General features: G+C 57.4%; 1 protein-coding gene across 3 annotated transcripts; it reads left to right on the top strand.

Moving 5' to 3' along the window:
• Positions 1-3,518: 3,518 nt before the first annotated feature.
• DAPK3 (death associated protein kinase 3) lies at positions 3,519-15,505 on the top strand. 3 transcript variants are annotated; one of them, XM_034944589.3, is made up of 9 exons: positions 3,519-3,645; positions 4,839-4,994; positions 8,955-9,315; positions 9,577-9,706; positions 10,029-10,077; positions 10,279-10,305; positions 12,798-12,950; positions 13,838-13,883; positions 14,306-15,505. In XM_034944589.3, the coding sequence occupies exons 2-9, from the start codon at positions 4,933-4,935 to the stop codon at positions 14,840-14,842; spliced, it is 1,365 nt and encodes a 454-aa protein (XP_034800480.1). In that variant the 5' UTR covers positions 3,519-3,645; positions 4,839-4,932; the 3' UTR covers positions 14,843-15,505. The 3 variants fall into 3 exon arrangements, with proteins under 3 accessions (XP_034800480.1, XP_034800481.1, XP_003819316.1); XM_003819268.4 differs by having other exon boundaries at positions 3,567-3,746; XM_034944590.2 differs by lacking the exon at positions 10,279-10,305 and having other exon boundaries at positions 3,530-3,645.
• Positions 15,506-17,060: the final 1,555 nt, after the last annotated feature.

Raw genomic sequence — 17,060 nt, 5'->3', positions numbered from 1 at the left:
TTGAACTTCGCAGGTTTCAGCAACTTTCCGAATTGCTGACGAGCTCACAAGTTCTATCTGCCATCAGGATTTTCTGTGGTCACCCCAGTCCTGACTAGTTTGCTAGAAACCCATTTGCTTGCTGTTAAACTTTTTTTTTTTTTTTTTGAGATGGAGTCTCACTGTTTGCTAGGCTGGAGTGGAATGGCACCATCTCTGCTCGCTGCAACCTCCACCTCCCGGGTTCAAGCAATTCTGCCTCGGGCTCCTGGGTAGCTGGGATTACATGCGTGTGTTACCACGCCTAGCTAATTTTTATATTTTTAGTAGAGATGAGGTTTCACCATGTTGGCCTGGATGATCTTGATCACTCGACCTTGTGATCCGCCCGCCTTGGCCTCCCAAAGCGTTGGGATTGTACCACTGTGCCCGGCCTTGTAAACACTTTTTTAGAGGCAGAGTCTTGCTGTCTCCCAGATGAGTGTAGTCAGCTCACTGCATCTTCCACCTCCTGGACTCTCCTGCCTCAGCCTGCCAGGTAGCTGGGACTCCAGGCATGTGCCACCGTGCCCAGCTAATTTTTATTTTGAGACAGAATTTTGCTTGGCCTGGTTGGTCTCGAACTCCTGACCTCAAGTGATCTGCCCGCCTCGGCCTCCCAAAGTGCTGGGAATTATAGGCGTGAGCCACTGTGCTGACCTAATTTTTACTTTTTTTGTAGTAATGGGGTCTCATTATGTTGCCCAGGCTGGTCTCCTTCCCGGGCTCAAGCGATCCTTCTGCCTCAGCCTCCCAAAGTGCTGGGGTTTCAGGTGTGAGCGCCACACCCAGCCTCATTTGTTTTTCTAAATAGTGCCTAAGATGTGAGGAGGCCTAATCTTGTCAGTGCTGATAAGGTTAACATGATCATTTTCCGCCTTTTTGTCTGTCCTCAGGAGGCAGGTGGGGACTGTGAAGTAGAGCTGTGGGGTTCTTGGCAAAGGTGGGGGCCACTCTGGCCCTGCATTGTCAAGGCCAAGCCTCAGCTGAGGTTTTGCCCACATGTAGGTATGCCTGAGGTTTGGTTTGGCTGTCGCATTTGAATTGGGGCTGTAACTGACGCTGTTTCCAGCAGTCAGGGTAACGGATTACTGTGTTTCGAGAATCTCACTCTATCGCCCAGGATGGAGTGCAGTGTTGTGATCTCGGCTCACTATAGCCTCTGCCTCCGGGTTCAAGTGCTCAAGCAATTCTTGTGCTTCAGCCTCCCGAGTAGCTGGAATTACAGGCGCCTATCACCATGTCTGTGTAATTTTTGTATATTTAGGTGAGATGGGGTTTCACCATGTTGGCCAGGCTGGTCTCAAGCTCTTGACTGTAAGAGATCAGCCCGCCTCAGCCTCCCAAAGTGCTGGGGTTGCAGGTGTGAGCCACCATACCGGGTCCTATTCTTTTTTAGTAGTGCAAACGTTAAGATGGTATGTGGAAGCTGAATTTTTTTTTTTTTTTGAGACAGAGTCTTTGCTCTGTCACCCAGGCTGGAGTGCAGTGGCTCAATCTTGGCTCACTGCAAGCTCCGCCTCCCGGGTTCACGCCATTCTCCTGCCTCAGCCTCCCGAGTAGCCGGGACTACAGGCACCCGCCACCACGCCCGGCTAATTTTTTGTATTTATTAGTAGAGACAGGGTTTCACCGTGTTAGCCAGGATGGTCTTGATCTCCTGACCTCGTGATCTGCCCACCGTGGCCTCCCAAAATGCTGGAATTACAGGCGTTAGCCACCATGCCCTGCCACTTTTTTTTCTTTGAGACGGAGTCTCCCTCCGTCACTCCGGCTGTAGTATAGTGGCATGATCTCGGCTCGCTGCAACCTCCACCTCCTGGGTTCAAGCAATTCTCCTGCGCCAGCCTCCCGAGTAGCTGGGATTACAGGCATGTGCCACCAGGCCTGGCTAACTTTTGTATTTTTAGTACAGACAGGGTTTCACCATGTTGAGCAGGCTGGTCTCAAACTCCTACCTCAAGTGATCTGCCCGCCTTGGCTGCCCAAGCTGTTGGGATTACGGGCGTGAGTCACCACACCTGGCCAACCCATTGTACGTTGAAAATGTAAATAAAAAATATAAAGGCCGGCTTGTGGCTCACGTCTGTAATGAGAGGCCGAGGCCGGCGGATCACAGATATTGAGACCATCCTGGCCAACATGGTGAAACCCTGCGTCTACTAAAAATACAAAAATCAGCTGGGAGTGGTGGCGTGCACCTGTAGTCCCAGCTACTCGGGAGGCTGAGGCAGGAGAATCGCTTGAACCCAGGAGGCAGAGATTGCAGCGAGCCCAGATCTCACCACTGCGCTCCAGCCTGGACGATAGGAGGAGACTGTCTCAAAAAAAAAAAAAAAAAAAGGCTGGGCAAGGTGGCTCATGCCTGTAATTCCTGCACTTTGGGAGGCCGAGGCGGGCGGATCAGGAGGTCAGGAGATCGAGACCATCCTGGCTAACACGGTGAAACCCTGTCTCTACTAATAAATACAAAAAATTAGCTGGGCGTGGTGACGGGCGCCTGTAGTCCCAGCTATTCGGGAGGCTGAGGCAGGATAATGGCGTGAACCTGGGAGGTGGAGCTTGCAGTGAGCCGAGATTGTGCCAGTGTACTCCAGCCTGGGTGACAGAGCGAGACTCCGTCTCAAAATAATAAATGAATTTAGGCCAGGCGCAATGGCTCACGCCTGTAATCCCAGCACTTTGGAAAGCTGAGGTGCCGGATCACCTGAGCTTAGGAGTTCGAGACCAGCCTGGGCAACATGGTGAAACCCCGTCTCTACTAAAAATACAAAAATTAGCTGGGCGTGGTGATGGGCACCTGTAATCCCAGCTACTTGGGAGGCTGAGGCACGAGAATCGTTTGAACCCGGGAGGTGGAGGTTGCAGTGAGCTGGATACCGCCGCTGCACTCCCGCCTGGGTGACAGTGAGACCCTGTCTCAAAAAATAAAATTAAAAAAAAACAAACCTGATACCTCCCAGTGTTGTCAGTTGGCACATACTATGTCTCAATAAAATGCTTGCTGTTATCCTCTATTTTGAGACGAAGAGGGACCCTGTGAATGACAACCCCAGATTGACCTCATTTGCATTTTAAGTATTTAGAATGTGGGTAACAATTTTTAGTGGAGGAAACTGCCACATAGGGACTAAAGCAGTCCCAGGGTCCACTCCAGGAGCTGCCATGCGCGCTCAGCCACAGGTGAGCCATCCACTCGCCCAACCGGTGCTCCAGGAAGGCAGGAAGCGGGATGCAGGGCTTCAGCCTCGCTTCTCGCAGCTTCAGCACCAGGGTCAGAGGAGAGGCGGGCGGGGCGATGAAGGGACCGGAAGTCGGCCTTTTTTCCGTCCGCTTGACCAGCGTCGACTGCAGCCAATGAAATTAGGGATGGCGAGTGTTCAGCCAATGGTGAGGCTGCATCCGGGTGTGGGTGCCGAAAAGGCAGCTGGGGGCGGGACGTCGAGGTGCGGCACGAGCGGCGGGCGGACCGGCCAATAGGCGGAGGGGTTCGTTTCCCGGGGGTGGGCACTGGCGGGCGCGGTGACGTCGGCGCAGGCGCGTCGCGGCGGCAGGGGCGCGGGGCTTCTGGAGGAGGCGGCGTTGGCCAGCGCGGCGGCGCCGGCCGTAGGCTCCGGGCTGCGGAGGGTAAAGAGCGGGCTCGGGCCGAGGCTGGAGGGCTGGGTGGGGCCAGGGCGGCGCTTCGGGGGCCCGCGGAGGACGAGGGAGGGAGAGAATCTGAGGAGCTGGTAGGTTTGGGGACCCATCTGGGTGACCGGGCCGGGGAAAGGGCTCGGCCGGGCGTGCGAGGGGCGTAGCGGCCCCAGGGATGCTGGAGCGGAGCCTTAGGGATGGGCAAGGCCTTGGGGGCGGGGGGAGGTTCTGCAAAGGGAGCCACTGGGGTCTGCCTAGGGGCTTGTGCGGAGATTGCGGGCGAGAAGGGGCAGAGGACGGTGGAGGAGACTCAGATGGGACCCTTTTTGGAGGCCCGTTTTGGGGGGTAGGGGAGACGGCGGTTGGGGGACTTTGATACATGGAGCGTGGAGGAAGAGGTTAATCTTGCGAGGACAGTGGAGGTCAGCGGGGGAGGGAGGCAAAGTGGGCTTTCAGGAGCGTGGAAGGCGTCGTCCGGTTCCTGGAAAATTCAGAATTGGAGGGAGTCAGAGATGGTTGGGGGTGGGCGGGGGTGTTCCATCGATGAGGGTCTTAAGAGACCTGCCGAGGGCAAGGACCAGCAGGGGTTAAGGTAGTAACTTGGGAATTTTGATCGGCATGGCAGCACTTTGGGAGGCCTGGGACGATCGCTTGAGCCTTGGAGTTCCAGGCTGCAGTGAGCCATGATTGCACCACTGCACTCCAGCCAGGGCGACAGAGCGAGACTCCTTCTCAAAACAACAACAACAACAACAACAAAAGAAGTAGACTTGAGAACTTCGTTAAGACATTGGCCAGGGAGTAAGGTAGCCCTGGGATTTGAGGTTGAGGAGAACGTGCAGGAATGGTGGGGGATTTTGGCTGAGCAGGTTGAGAGAAGTCTAGGAGTGAGAGGCAAAAAAAGACGCAGGCAGCGTCAGGGAAATCAGAATTATGTGTCTGGAGAGAGTTTTGCGGGGTAAAGGTGGCCCAGTGGGGCTGTTACCAACCTTTTGAGTGGTTATGGGGCTCTAAGAGGTGACATGACAGGACCCAGCCCAGTAAACACAGCACCTCTTTTTGTCGAGTTTGGAGCTTCAGAGTGGAGAGGTGGGAGGCTTGTGTTTGCTGGACAGGTCTGTCCATTAATCTAGGAGAAAAAGGTGGTGTCTCAGTTCCTCACTTCTGTCTTTCCCTGTCTTCTCCAGGGTTGCCATTAGGGGACTCCTGAGGTCCTATCTCCAGGCTGCGGTGACTGCACTTTCCCTGGAGTGGAAGCTGCTGGAAGGCGGACCGGCCGCCATGTCCACGTTCAGGCAGGAGAACGTGGAGGACCATTATGAGATGGGGGAGGAGCTGGGCAGGTGAGCTGTCTGCCCGCACGGCTGGGCTCCAGGGATAGGAGAGAGGCGCTGTGGGGTTTTCTGAACAGCACCTCTCCTTTCCTGTTCTTTATCCTGTATGCCGAGAAGGAATGAGTCAGTATCATGCGGTGGGGGAACGAATTTGGGCCGTGGAGTCAGACAGCCCCGGCTGTGAATTCCTGCTTGGGAATCCTCTGTGTGTTTCCTGTGGGGAGAAAAGTAATTGAGCCGTTACAGCAGCCAAGACCGTGCCTGGCATGGGGCACCAGAGCAACAGATGCCAGCTGCTTTTGTTATTAAAAGATCTGTCTTCTGCCTGGGCAACATAGCAAGACTCCATCTCTACAAAAAATAAAAATGAAAAAAAATTAACCAGGTGTGGTAGCTCATGCCTGTAGTCCCAGCTACTAGGGAAGCTGAGACGGGAGGATGGCTTGAGCCCAGGAGTTGCAGGAGGCTGCAGTGAGCTATGATCGTGCCACTGCACTGTAGCCTGGGCAACAGAGTGAAACCCCATTTATTTAAAAAAAAAAAATCTCCCTGTGTTAATTCTCTTTTGTGGGAGGCACTTTAGTTTTTTTGCCCAGCTCTTGGATGTTTAAAGTGGGGGGAGGGAGGGGCGTATCTCCCAGCTGGGCCCAAACCTCGGTCAATTGTTTAACACGCTTGTGGGAAAAAGCAGAGGTTTCCTCTTCCAGGGAGGCAGCTGATTTCCTGCCTGTCTGGGCCTTGGAGGGTCCCCCTGGGGCCCCACCCCCTCCAGACTAGCCAGGCATCACTAGGCCCTGCCTCCTTTTGTAGAGCCTCCAGCCTTATTTGGTGAGTTTGCTACTGGCCAGCCTCCCTGGAGCCGCCCCGTGATGTCACCAGAAGGGAATGTAAATAAGTGAGCTCTGTGTCAGGCTAGGGAGAGTGCTGCAGGCTCTTTTGGGATCCTGAGGTCCCTCCTTCAGGAATTTCCTCGTTAGTGGCAGAGAAGGCATGCTCCCTCCTCCCCCTTCTCATGCTTCAGTGTTGACCCCTCCTGCTAGGGGTCGTTTGGCAAAAGTCAGCAAAATTCAGCCAAATTGATTATGTCTATTTCTTTTAACTCGCCGATTTCACCTCTAGGAATTAATTCATTGGAAAACTGTACATACATGGATGGAATGACTTAAGACTGGGGTAGTTGCTAGAACGTTTACCAGAATAACAGCCTTTTTTTTTTTCCTTGACACTATCTCATTCTGTCGCCCAGGCTGGAGTGCAGTGATGCGATCTCGACTCACTGCAGCCTCGGCCTCCAGCCTAGCCTCCCGAGTAGCTGGGATTACAGGAGCCCGCCACCACCCCTGGCTAATTTTTGTATTTTTAGTAGAGACAGGATTTCACCATGTTGGCCAGGCTGGATGTGAACTCCTGACCTCAAATGATCTGCCTGCCTCTGCCTCCCAAAGTGCTGGGATTACAGGTGTGAGCCACTGTGCCTGGCCCCAGCCCACACTTTTTTTTTGAGACGGAGTCTTGTAGTGTCGCCCGGGCTGGAGTGCAATGGCGCAATCTCAGCTCACTGCAACCTCCATCTCCCAGGTTCAAGCGATTCTCCTTGCCTCAGCCTCCCGAGTAGCTGGGATTATAGATGCCTGCCAGCACGCCCGGCTAATGTTTTTGTATTTTTAGTAGAGACGTGGCTTTCACTATGTTGGCCAGGCTAGTCTTGAACTCCTGACATCGTGATCTGCGCGCTTTTGCCTCCCAAAGTGCTGGGATTACAGGCGTGAGCCACTGTGCCCGGCTTCCCAGCCCGCATTTTTAAACATCATGAACCCTATCAGTAGAAATCGTCGGTGTGTAGGCCACGCTTGGGTCGTGTCTGGGTTGTGGCAGGCACTTAGGAAGTGGTTTGGGAGTGACACCTGAGACCATCACTGAGGAGGGCTTGCTGTGCCCCCACCTGCGCTGGGGGCTGGGGAAGTTACAGAGAAGCGAAGAGGGTAGGCTCGGCTCTTGGGGAGTTTCTTTCCCGGCTGGGGAGATGAGGCACCTTTTACGTGTCCCGTAGAGGAACTGAGAGCCTGCCAGTGGCCTTGCCTCTAAGGAGCAAGTCTGTGGCCAGCGAGACCGGGGGCTGTCTGGAGGTGGGCGGCTGTGGTCTGCTGTTGCTGTAGGAGGACTCAGTGGTAGAACCTGAAATCCTGTTGGCAACAGCAAAACAGGGAAAGGCATGGTTTACAGAACCAGGTTGTCCGGGTGTGCAGCGGCCGCAGGTGTGACTGGGTGCTGGTGCATATGGTGCCCTGTGTCCCCGGGGCCGAAGTCCACTCCAGCATGGAGGAGGCGCCCTGGCAGAGTGAATGACGGGGCTTATGTGCCACCCGCAGCGCCCAGTGGCTCCCCTCTCCTGGCCTGGTCTGTTCTTAGGCAGCCTTCTTAGGTAGCCTTCTACGTGGTGGCCCCTGCCGCGAGCCCGGATCCAAGCCCAGCAGAGGGAGAGAGAGATCTTCTCTTCCCAGCAGGCGTTCAGAGCCCTGTGGACTGGACCGGTCTCTTTGGTCTGGAAGGCGTGGTTTTCTGCTTGCCCAGGTCCAGTCATGTCCCCTTCCACCCCTTTCCTGGGCCACTGAGTCCCACAGACTGAGAGTGAGCGGTGAAGGCTGCCCTGGGACAGCTGGGTCTGTTAGCAGGAGACAGGGTGGAGCCGGGAGGTAGGCACGCAGGAACCCGGTACCCAGCACCAGGTGTCCGCTTCCTGTTAGAGCACCTGGGCTCTGGAGCCTGCAGCACCTGCTTTGAAGGTTTGAATCCTCCCGCCACTGACTGACTGCATGACCTCGGGCTAGTTGCTTTCCTTTTCTCAGCCTTGGTTTCTTTAAAATGCGGATACTGGCCAGATGTAGCGGCTCCACCTGTACTGCCAACACTTGGGGAGGGGGAGTGGGAGGATCTCTTGAGGCCAGGAGTTCCAAAGCAGCCTGGGCAATACGGCAAGACCCTGTCTCTACAAAAAATAAATAAATTAGGTGTGGTAGTGTGTTCCTGTAGTCCCACCTACTTGGGAGGGATCGCTTGAGCCCAGGAGTTCGAGACCAGCGTGGGCAACATAGTGAGACCTCATCCTTACAAAAAGAAAAAAAAAATTAACTGGGTGTGGTGGTGTGTGCCTGTAGTCCCAGCTGCTTGAGAGGCTGAGGCAGGAGGATTGCCCGAGCCCAGGAGGTCAAGGCTGCAGTGAGCCATGATTGAACCACTGCACTCCAGCCTGAGCAACAGAGCCAGACCCTGTCTCAAGACAAAACAAAACAAAAACAAACAAAAAAAGCGGGTCTGGCACTTGCCTTGCATTTTTTATTTTTTTGAGGCAGGATCTTGCTACATTGCCCAGGCTAGAGTACAGTGGCACGATCTCAGTTCACTGCAACCTCTGCCTCCTGGGTTCAAGCGATTCTCCTGCCTCAGCCTCCCAAGTAGCTGGGATTACAGGCACCCGCCACCACGCCCAGCTAATTTTTTGTATTTTTGGTAGAGACAGGGTTTCACCATGTCGGCCAGGCTGCTCTTGAACTCCTCAGCTCAAGTTATCTGCCCTCCTCGAACTCCCAAAGTGCTGGGATTACAGGCGTGAGCCACCGCGCCTGGCCCCCTCAGTTCCCTCTTGATATGCATTGAACTGTTCATTCTTTCACTTTTCAAAAATACGCCGGTGCCATGGTGTTAACGTGTGGCTCTGCACTTGCCTCCACACACCTGCTGGGCATAGCCCTGGGAGGGGTGGGAACGCTGCGTCTGATGGTGCGGGGCGCTAAGGAATTGCTCTCTGAGAAGGCGCAGAGTCTGCACCCCCGCAGTGGCTGGCTCATGTCCTTCAAGTGCCTGGTGCAGGGCCGCGCCCAAGAGGAGCAAGTGGAGGTGACGGGGAGCCAGCCACCCCCACTTACTCCCTCCGCCTCCTCCACCCCCACTCACTCCCTCCCCCTCCTCCAGCGGCCAGTTTGCCATCGTGCGGAAGTGCCGGCAGAAGGGCACGGGCAAGGAGTACGCAGCCAAGTTCATCAAGAAGCGCCGCCTGTCATCCAGCCGGCGTGGGGTGAGCCGGGAGGAGATCGAGCGGGAGGTGAACATCCTGCGGGAGATCCGGCACCCCAACATCATCACCCTGCACGACATCTTCGAGAACAAGACGGACGTGGTCCTCATCCTGGAGCTGGTCTCTGGCGGGGAGCTCTTTGACTTCCTGGCAGAGAAGGAGTCGCTGACGGAGGACGAGGCCACCCAGTTCCTCAAGCAGATCCTGGACGGCGTTCACTACCTGCATTCTAAGCGCATCGCACACTTTGACCTGAAGGTGAGCCCTGTAGGGCCCTGTGGGGCCGGCCTGGCCAGTGTGGGGGTGGGGATGGGGCGGGGAAGAGCCTGGAAGGCACCTCCTGCGCGTGGGGGTGAGGTTGAGGGAGCGTGAGGGTGAGGTTGGGGGGAGCGTGAGGGTGAGGTTTGGGGAGCGTGGGGGTGAGGGTGGGGGGAGCGTGAGGGTGGTGAGGTTTGGGGAGCGTGGGGGTGAGGGTGGGGGAGGCCCGTGCTTTCCCTGCTGAGCCTCCTCCCACCCCAGCCGGAAAACATCATGCTGCTGGACAAGAACGTGCCCAACCCACGAATCAAGCTCATCGACTTCGGCATCGCGCACAAGATCGAGGCGGGGAACGAGTTCAAGAACATCTTTGGCACCCCAGAGTTTGTGGGTGAGGCCCTGCCCAGTGGGCAGCCCCGGCCTGGGGAGGGTGGTCTGGGGCTGCCTGCTGGGCGTGGGGTGGGTCATGCCCGGTGCTGGGTGCCGCGTCCTTGGCCCTGAAGCCACCCCTCTTGGGCCGGGCATTGCAGGAGGTCTGGGCCTCCATTTGGTGCGGCCCCGCCATCCTACCCGTCAGGCCCTGAGGGCCAGCTCTGCCGCATTCATGCCCCCAAGGGCTGCGACGTGAGAACCTTGACCCCATGCCTGTGTCTTGAGCCTCTTCCTTGGCCAGCATGTCCCCAGTGCCTGACCCACATCTCCCTGTTCTGCAGCCCCAGAGATTGTGAACTATGAGCCGCTGGGCCTGGAGGCGGACATGTGGTGAGTGTACCACCTGCTCCCGCCGGGCCTCCCTGCTGTCCTGGAGCACAGGCCAGTGCTGCAGCTGGGGATGAAGCGGGGCCTTGCTGCTGTTGGGGTATGGGGGGACCGTTGCCCTAGAACAGGGGCGCTGGACGCCATGGTCCTGGGAGGGTGGGCGGCCCCACGCTGCGCTGACCCTTGCCTCTTGTCTGTCCCCAGGAGCATCGGTGTCATCACCTACATCCTGTGAGTACCTGGCGGGGGCCCCCTCGGCTGTGCAACACAGCTGGCGTGGGTCCCCGGCTCCGTGTGTCTCATGCGGACACCAGGGGTCCCCAGCCTGGCTGTGACCCATCGTGGGTGCTCAGGGGATACCGGGTGAACGGATGAGTGATTCTCTGTGGCTGCTGTCACAGAGGCTTCTGGAGAGTTCTGAAGGCAGGACACTCACAGAGCGGCTGAGCAGGCCCTGGGTTGGGGGTCGTGTGTGCTCCCGTCCCTCTGGCTGCTAGGGAGCCCAGCCTCCTCTCGAAGTGCAAGGAAGGGGTCCGACCCCACGCTGGGTTTTGGCTCCTGTCCCTGGGCCACACGTGGGCCTGCTGTTGTTTATTATTTTTATTTGTTGAGACGGGGTCTTACTCTCTTGCCCAGGCTGGAGTGCTGTCCTAGCTCACTGCAGCCTCCACCTCCCAGACTTAAGCAATCCTCCCACCTCAGCCTCCTGAGTACCTGGGACTACATGTGCACACAACCATGCTCTCATGCTCAGCTTTTTTTTTTTTTTTTGGATGGAGTTTCGCTCTTGTCCAGGTTGGAGTGCAGTGGTGCGATCGCGGCTGCTCACTGCAACCCCCACCTCCCAGGTTCAAGCGATTCTCCTGCCTCAGTCTCCTGAGTAGCTGGGATTACAGGCGCTCACCACCACGCCCGGCTAATTTTTGTATTTTTAGTAGAGACGGGGTTTCACCATGTTGATCAAGGCTGGTTTTGAACTCCTGACCTCAGGTGATCTGCCTGCCTCGGCTTCCCAAAGTGCTGGGATTACAGGCGTGGGCCGCTGCACCCAGCTGGCTAATTTTTTTTTTTTTTTTTTTTTGAGACAGAGTTTCGCTCTTGTTGCCCAGGCTGGATGGAGTGCCAAGGCCCCGTCTCAGCTCAGGCTCACTGCAACCTCTGCCTCCCGGGTTCAAGTGATTCCCATGCCTCAGCCTCCCAAGTAGCTGGGATTACAGGTGCCTGCCACCATGCCTGGCTAATTATTTGTATTTTTAGTAGAGACGATGTTTCACCATATCGGTCAGGCTGGTCTTGAACTCCAGACCTCAAGTGATCCGGCCACCTTGGCCTCCCAGAATGCTGGGATGACGGGTGTGAGCCACCGTGCCCAGCTGGCTAATTTTTAAAAGTTTTTGTAGAGGTGGAGTTTCACTATATTGCCCAGCCATATTGAATGGGCATAGCTCATTCAGTAAGCAAGGAAATAAACAATGGCGTGGGCCCAGCCCGCTGTAGCGCATGAGCGGACCCAAAGGCTTCAGGAGATGGGCTAGACCGTTTGTATTCTTTTTAAATGTTCAGATAATTCAGACTTACAAAGGAGCAACAGAAACAGCACAGACGCCCCCTGCGGCTTCCTCCTCCTTCAGTTTACATTTTTCATGAACACGAACGTTATGAACACCAAGACGTTAGCCTTGGTGCTACGCTAATCACAAAAGTGCTAGATGGGCCGGGCGCGGTGGCTCACGCCTGTAATCTCAGCACTTTGGGAGGCTGAGGAGGGCAGATCACGAGGTCAGGGGATTGAGACCATCCTGGCTAACACGATGAAACCACGTCTCTACTAAAAATACAAAAATTAGCTGGGTGTGGCAGCGGGTGCCTGTAGTCCCAGCTACTCAGGAGGCTGAGGCAGGAGAATGGCGTGAACCCAGGAGATGGAGTTTGCAGTGAGCCGAGATCGCGCCACTGCACTCCATCCTGGGTGACAGAGCGAGACTCCGTCTCTAAAAAATTTAAAAAATTTTAAAAAGTGCCAGAGGTGGTTAGACACCCCCGTTTTCCACTCCTGTCCTCTCTGAGGTCCCCACACGGCATTTAGCCGTTCAGCTCCTTCGCCGCCTCCAGTCTGAGGCTGTTCCTCTGTCTGGCTTTCGTGACCTTGACCCTGACGAGCGCTCACGGGTCAGGTGTTTTGCAGAAGGCGTCTGAGTCCATGTTTAGTCTCGTGCGCTGTCACGATCAGACGATCAGACGGGGCTTCAGTGTCTGCTCAAAACCCCAGGGATGATGCTGTGTCACCCTCCCAGCGTCAGGCTGGGAGGAGACGCTGTTGGGGCCTCTCGCTGCCGGGCTGTTGACCTTGATCCTTTGGCTAAGGTGTTGGCTCGGGCTCCCCACTGCAGTTACCCTCCCCTCGGCGTTACTGAGCACTGGGGGCTTTCGGGCTCTGCGTCTGCACAGATACTTCGAGTCTCCAAGGAGACTTCTGCCTGTTCATTTCTGCTGCTGTCAGTGGTGGGGTGGGGGGGTGGATTTTGAATGCCTCTTGGGTGGTGGCTGGGATCGTTGCAGGAAGGTTCTAAGGGCTCAGGAGTGTGAGTGGCCCAGGCACCTGCCGTCAGCCTGTCTTCTGTGCTCCGCCTGTCGTGGGCAGGACAGAGTTGGGGGCAGCTGGAGAGGTGGCGCGGTCGTGGTGGGAGCCCAGGACCCCACTGAGCCCCATGCCTGTCTCGCAGCCTGAGCGGTGCATCCCCGTTCCTGGGCGAGACCAAGCAGGAGACGCTCACCAACATCTCAGCCGTGAACTACGACTTCGACGAGGAGTACTTCAGCAACACCAGCGAGCTGGCCAAGGACTTCATTCGCCGGCTGCTCGTCAAAGATCCCAAGTACGAGGGGTCGGCAGGGGGCACGGGGTGGGACATGGGACACAGGCCCACTCCACCCACAGAGGCTCCAGAGGACTCTCCTCCCAGCGCCACCTCCCTGCGGCTGGGGATCAGACATTGCTTACCCCTTGGGCTGGAGAGAGTAAACTGATAAACTGATGGCCCAAGTTGGCTATTGCCATGGTTTTTTTTTTTTTTTTTTTTTTTTTTGAGACGGAGTCTTGCTCTGTCTCCCAGGCTGGAGTGCAGTGCAGTGGCGTGATCTCGGCTCACTGCAGCCTCTGCCTCCCGGGTTCAGGCTATTCTCCTGAGTTAGCCTCCCGAGTAGCTGGGATTATAGACGCCTGCCACCACGCCTGGCTAATTTTTGTATTTTTAGTAGAGACAGGGCTTCATTCACCATGTTGCCCAGGCTTGTCTTGAACTCCTGACCTCCAGTGATTTGCCTGCCTTGGTCTCCCAAAGTGCTGGGATTGCGGGCGTGAGACACCGTGTCTGGCTGCTTGCTGTGTTTTTAGCAAACTTTTAATTAGTTGCCGGTGTGTAAAGTAAGGATCCATGTAAAATTCCAGGTCACTTGTTTTCCTGTAAACACTTAGAATTCTGGCAGTGCTGAGCCCTCACTCGTAGGCCTCCCCGGGCCTCCCTGGCCGCCCAGTCCCTCTCTCGGGCGCCTGGGTTTGCGACTCCAGCCTGAGGTCTCAGCTCTCTCCACCACCCCTCAGAAAACCCCACGCTCCCTGCAGTACCCTTGTTCAGCTTCTGTGGTTGGCTGAGCAGAGGCTGGGGGGCGACTTTAGGGCTTTTGGGGGTCCCGGGAGTCAGTTGTTTACGGGAGGACGGGACAGATGGTGCAGGTGAAACTAACCAGAGCGGGGGTCTTCCAGACGGAGAATGACCATTGCCCAGAGCCTGGAACATTCCTGGATTAAGGTAAGTGGGGAGGTGGGGGAGCTCCCTGGGCTTCCCGCCTTGGCCTTCTCGCTGGGGTCCGGGGGGTCTTCAGCATTTAAGGCTTGTGGATGTGACAACCCCCAGTGGCTGGGGAGGGTCCCCAGAGGAGTGAGCCTGGGTGGCGGGGGTTGGGTCCTGGGCGTGGGATGTCCAGCACCCGACAGACCTGGTGGCATCCTTGGCTGATGTGTGTCCAACGGGGCTGAGACTCCCCGGGCCAAGGCCGCAGCGTTTTTCTCGAGTGAGCACTCTCGGCTTTGCGTCGGGCTGGGCAGTCTCCGTCACGAGGCGTTGCCTCTGCTGCCGGATGAGCCCCTGAACCTCAGTTCACACTGGCAGGTGGGGGCTGGCGGGGCTGGGTGGCATCGCGGGGACCCCGCTCAGGCTTCCCTCCCTCCTAGGCGATCCGGCGGCGGAACGTGCGTGGTGAGGACAGCGGCCGCAAGCCCGAGCGGCGGCGCCTGAAGACCACGCGTCTGAAGGAGTACACCATCAAGTCGCACTCCAGCTTGCCGCCCAACAACAGCTACGCCGACTTCGAGCGCTTCTCCAAGGTGCTGGAGGAGGCGGCGGCCGCCGAGGAGGGCCTGCGCGAGCTGCAGCGCAGCCGGCGGCTCTGCCACGAGGACGTGGAGGCGCTGGCCGCCATCTACGAGGAGAAGGAGGCCTGGTACCGCGAGGAGAGCGACAGCCTGGGCCAGGACCTGCGGAGGCTACGGCAGGAGCTGCTCAAGACCGAGGCGCTCAAGCGGCAGGCGCAGGAGGAGGCCAAGGGCGCGCTGCTGGGGACCAGCGGCCTCAAGCGCCGCTTCAGCCGCCTGGAGAACCGCTACGAGGCGCTGGCCAAGCAAGTAGCCTCCGAGATGCGCTTCGTGCAGGACCTCGTGCGCGCCCTGGAGCAGGAGAAGCTGCAGGGCGTGGAGTGCGGGCTGCGCTAGGCGCAGTGGGGTGGGCCAGGCCCCAGGACAACCGGAGCTCGGCCTGCGGTGGGGGCGCTTCCTGTGGACGCTGCGCCTCCCATCGCCCCGGTGCCTGTCCTTGCCCAGCGCCACCAGGCTGGAGGCGGAGTGGGAGGAGCTGGAGCCAGGCCCGTAAGTTCGCAGGCAGGGGTGGGTGTGGGACGGGGCTGCTTCTCTACACAGCCTCCACGCTGGTCTTCACCTTCACCCCTGCATCGTCGGTGACCCTGGGACCCTCCAGGCAGCGTGGCCTGTGGCACCGTGAGGGTTGGGACCCAGAATGGGACCGGCCACCGAGGCGCAGAGGCGGCCCGAATGCAGCCCTGGTTCAGGCCCGGAGGAGGGTTTGCGGGCAGTTCCACGGGCAATTCGGCGGGGTGCTGCCTGTTGATGCCATTAGCCCAGAAGGAGGTCGTGGGATGGGGAGGGTGGGATGGACGGCGGACAGGCAGTCCCCACGCTGCTGGGTGGCGCCGGGCTTGGTGGGGTCTTCCACTGTGTGCCCTTCTCGCCGAGGCCGGTCCCCCGGGTGTGGGGTCCCCTGCTGCGGACTCCTCCGCGAGCCCCATCGTCGCGCCTGTGCACGCCTAGGCAAGAGCGGCCCTCTGCAGCCAAGAGAAATAAAATACTGGCTTCCAGATACGCGGGTGTTGTGTGCCTCAGGCCTTGGCAGGGGACAGCCAGCCCTTGGCCACGGGGGATATGCCCTCCGGGGCGTTCATGTTTCTCTCTGTGTTCCCTGCCTGCCGCTGTGCTCAGGAAGGAGGGGACAAACCGGGGGTCCTCGCAGACCTTCACGGTGTCCTGGGAGCTGCCGGATCTTGGTCTCAGCTGCCCCGAGTGTTTTGATTGCAATGAGGTGGAAGCTCTGGGCAGCTGAGGTGGATCAGAAGCGTTTCCTGTCCCCTTGCGCCTTACGGGATGCTGCTGTGTCCCACGTGGGAGCCCCTGCCCCGTCTGGAGCCACATGCAGGTGGCCCTGGAGGGGGAGCGGCTTAGCTCAGCTGCTAGGGCTCACAGGTGGTTTCAGAGAGGGGCCCCGACCCTGCCCATCCTCCCTGGAGGAAGTTTTTTTGCTTTTTTTTTTTTTTTTTTTTGAGACCGAGTCTGGCCCTGTTGCCCAGGCTGGAGTGCAGTGGTGCGATCTTGGCTCGCTGTAACCTCGGTCTCCTGGACTCAAGCGGGTCTCCTGTCTCAGCCTCCCAGGTGTCTGGGATTACAGGCATACACCACCACACGTGGCTAATTTTTTTTGAGGTGGAGTTTTGCTCTTGTTGCCCAGGCTGGAGTGCAGTGGTGCGATCTAAACTCACTACAACCTCTGCCTCCCAGGTTCAAGCGATTCTCCTCCCTCAGCCTCCTGAGTAGCTGGAATTACAGGCACCTGCCACCACACCCAGCTGATTTTTTGTATTTTTAGTAGAGACGGGGTTTCGCCACGTTGGCCAGGCTGGTCTCGAACTCCTGACTTCAGGTGATCCACCCGTCTCGGCCACCCAAAGTGTTGGGATTACAGGCGTGAGCCACTGCACCTGGCCTGCTATGTGTACTTTAACCATAATAAAAACATATTTCAAGCTGGGCATGGTGGCTCATGCCTGTAATCCCAGTGCTTTGGGAGGTGGAGGCAGAGAATCACTTGAGCCCAGGAGTTCGAGACCAGCCTGGCAAACATAGCGAGACCTTATCTCTACAAATAACAATAATAATAATAATAATAATACATCTAGTATATCCAATCTGGTTAATCGTCGCAGCCTTCAGTACTCCCTACCAGACCCCCTAGGGCTTCTCATCCCCTAGTACACAAAGCATCAAGCCTTGGCCTCTCGGAGGCCTCTGGGATCCCACCGGAGGCCAGGACCATCACCCCCTCAGCCCCCAGAAGACCAGGAGGCCCCTCAGGTCAGCCCCTCTGGTCAGTCAAGGAAATTGAGGTCCACGGAAGCACAGCAGGGCCCAAACTCACACTCCCAGCCCTTTTCCTGGAACCAGCAGAACATGAACCCTGCTGGGGAGGGGCGGACCAGCTACACCAGGAGACCAGGACCCCCGGCGGCTCCCATTGCTGGGAGCATGCAACCACACTCTGGCCCAGCCTTCCTCAGTGGGGTGACCCCGAGCCCCGAGTCCCCAGCCCCGTCTCTGGCCTTCTTCTGGGCATCTGAGATGGGGCTGGTACCCGTGGAGTGCTCAG

Source organism: Pan paniscus, chromosome 20, assembly GCF_029289425.2.
Source record: "Pan paniscus chromosome 20, NHGRI_mPanPan1-v2.0_pri, whole genome shotgun sequence".
NCBI lineage: Eukaryota > Metazoa > Chordata > Mammalia > Primates > Hominidae > Pan > Pan paniscus.
This window is presented reverse-complemented; position numbering and strand designations above follow the sequence as displayed.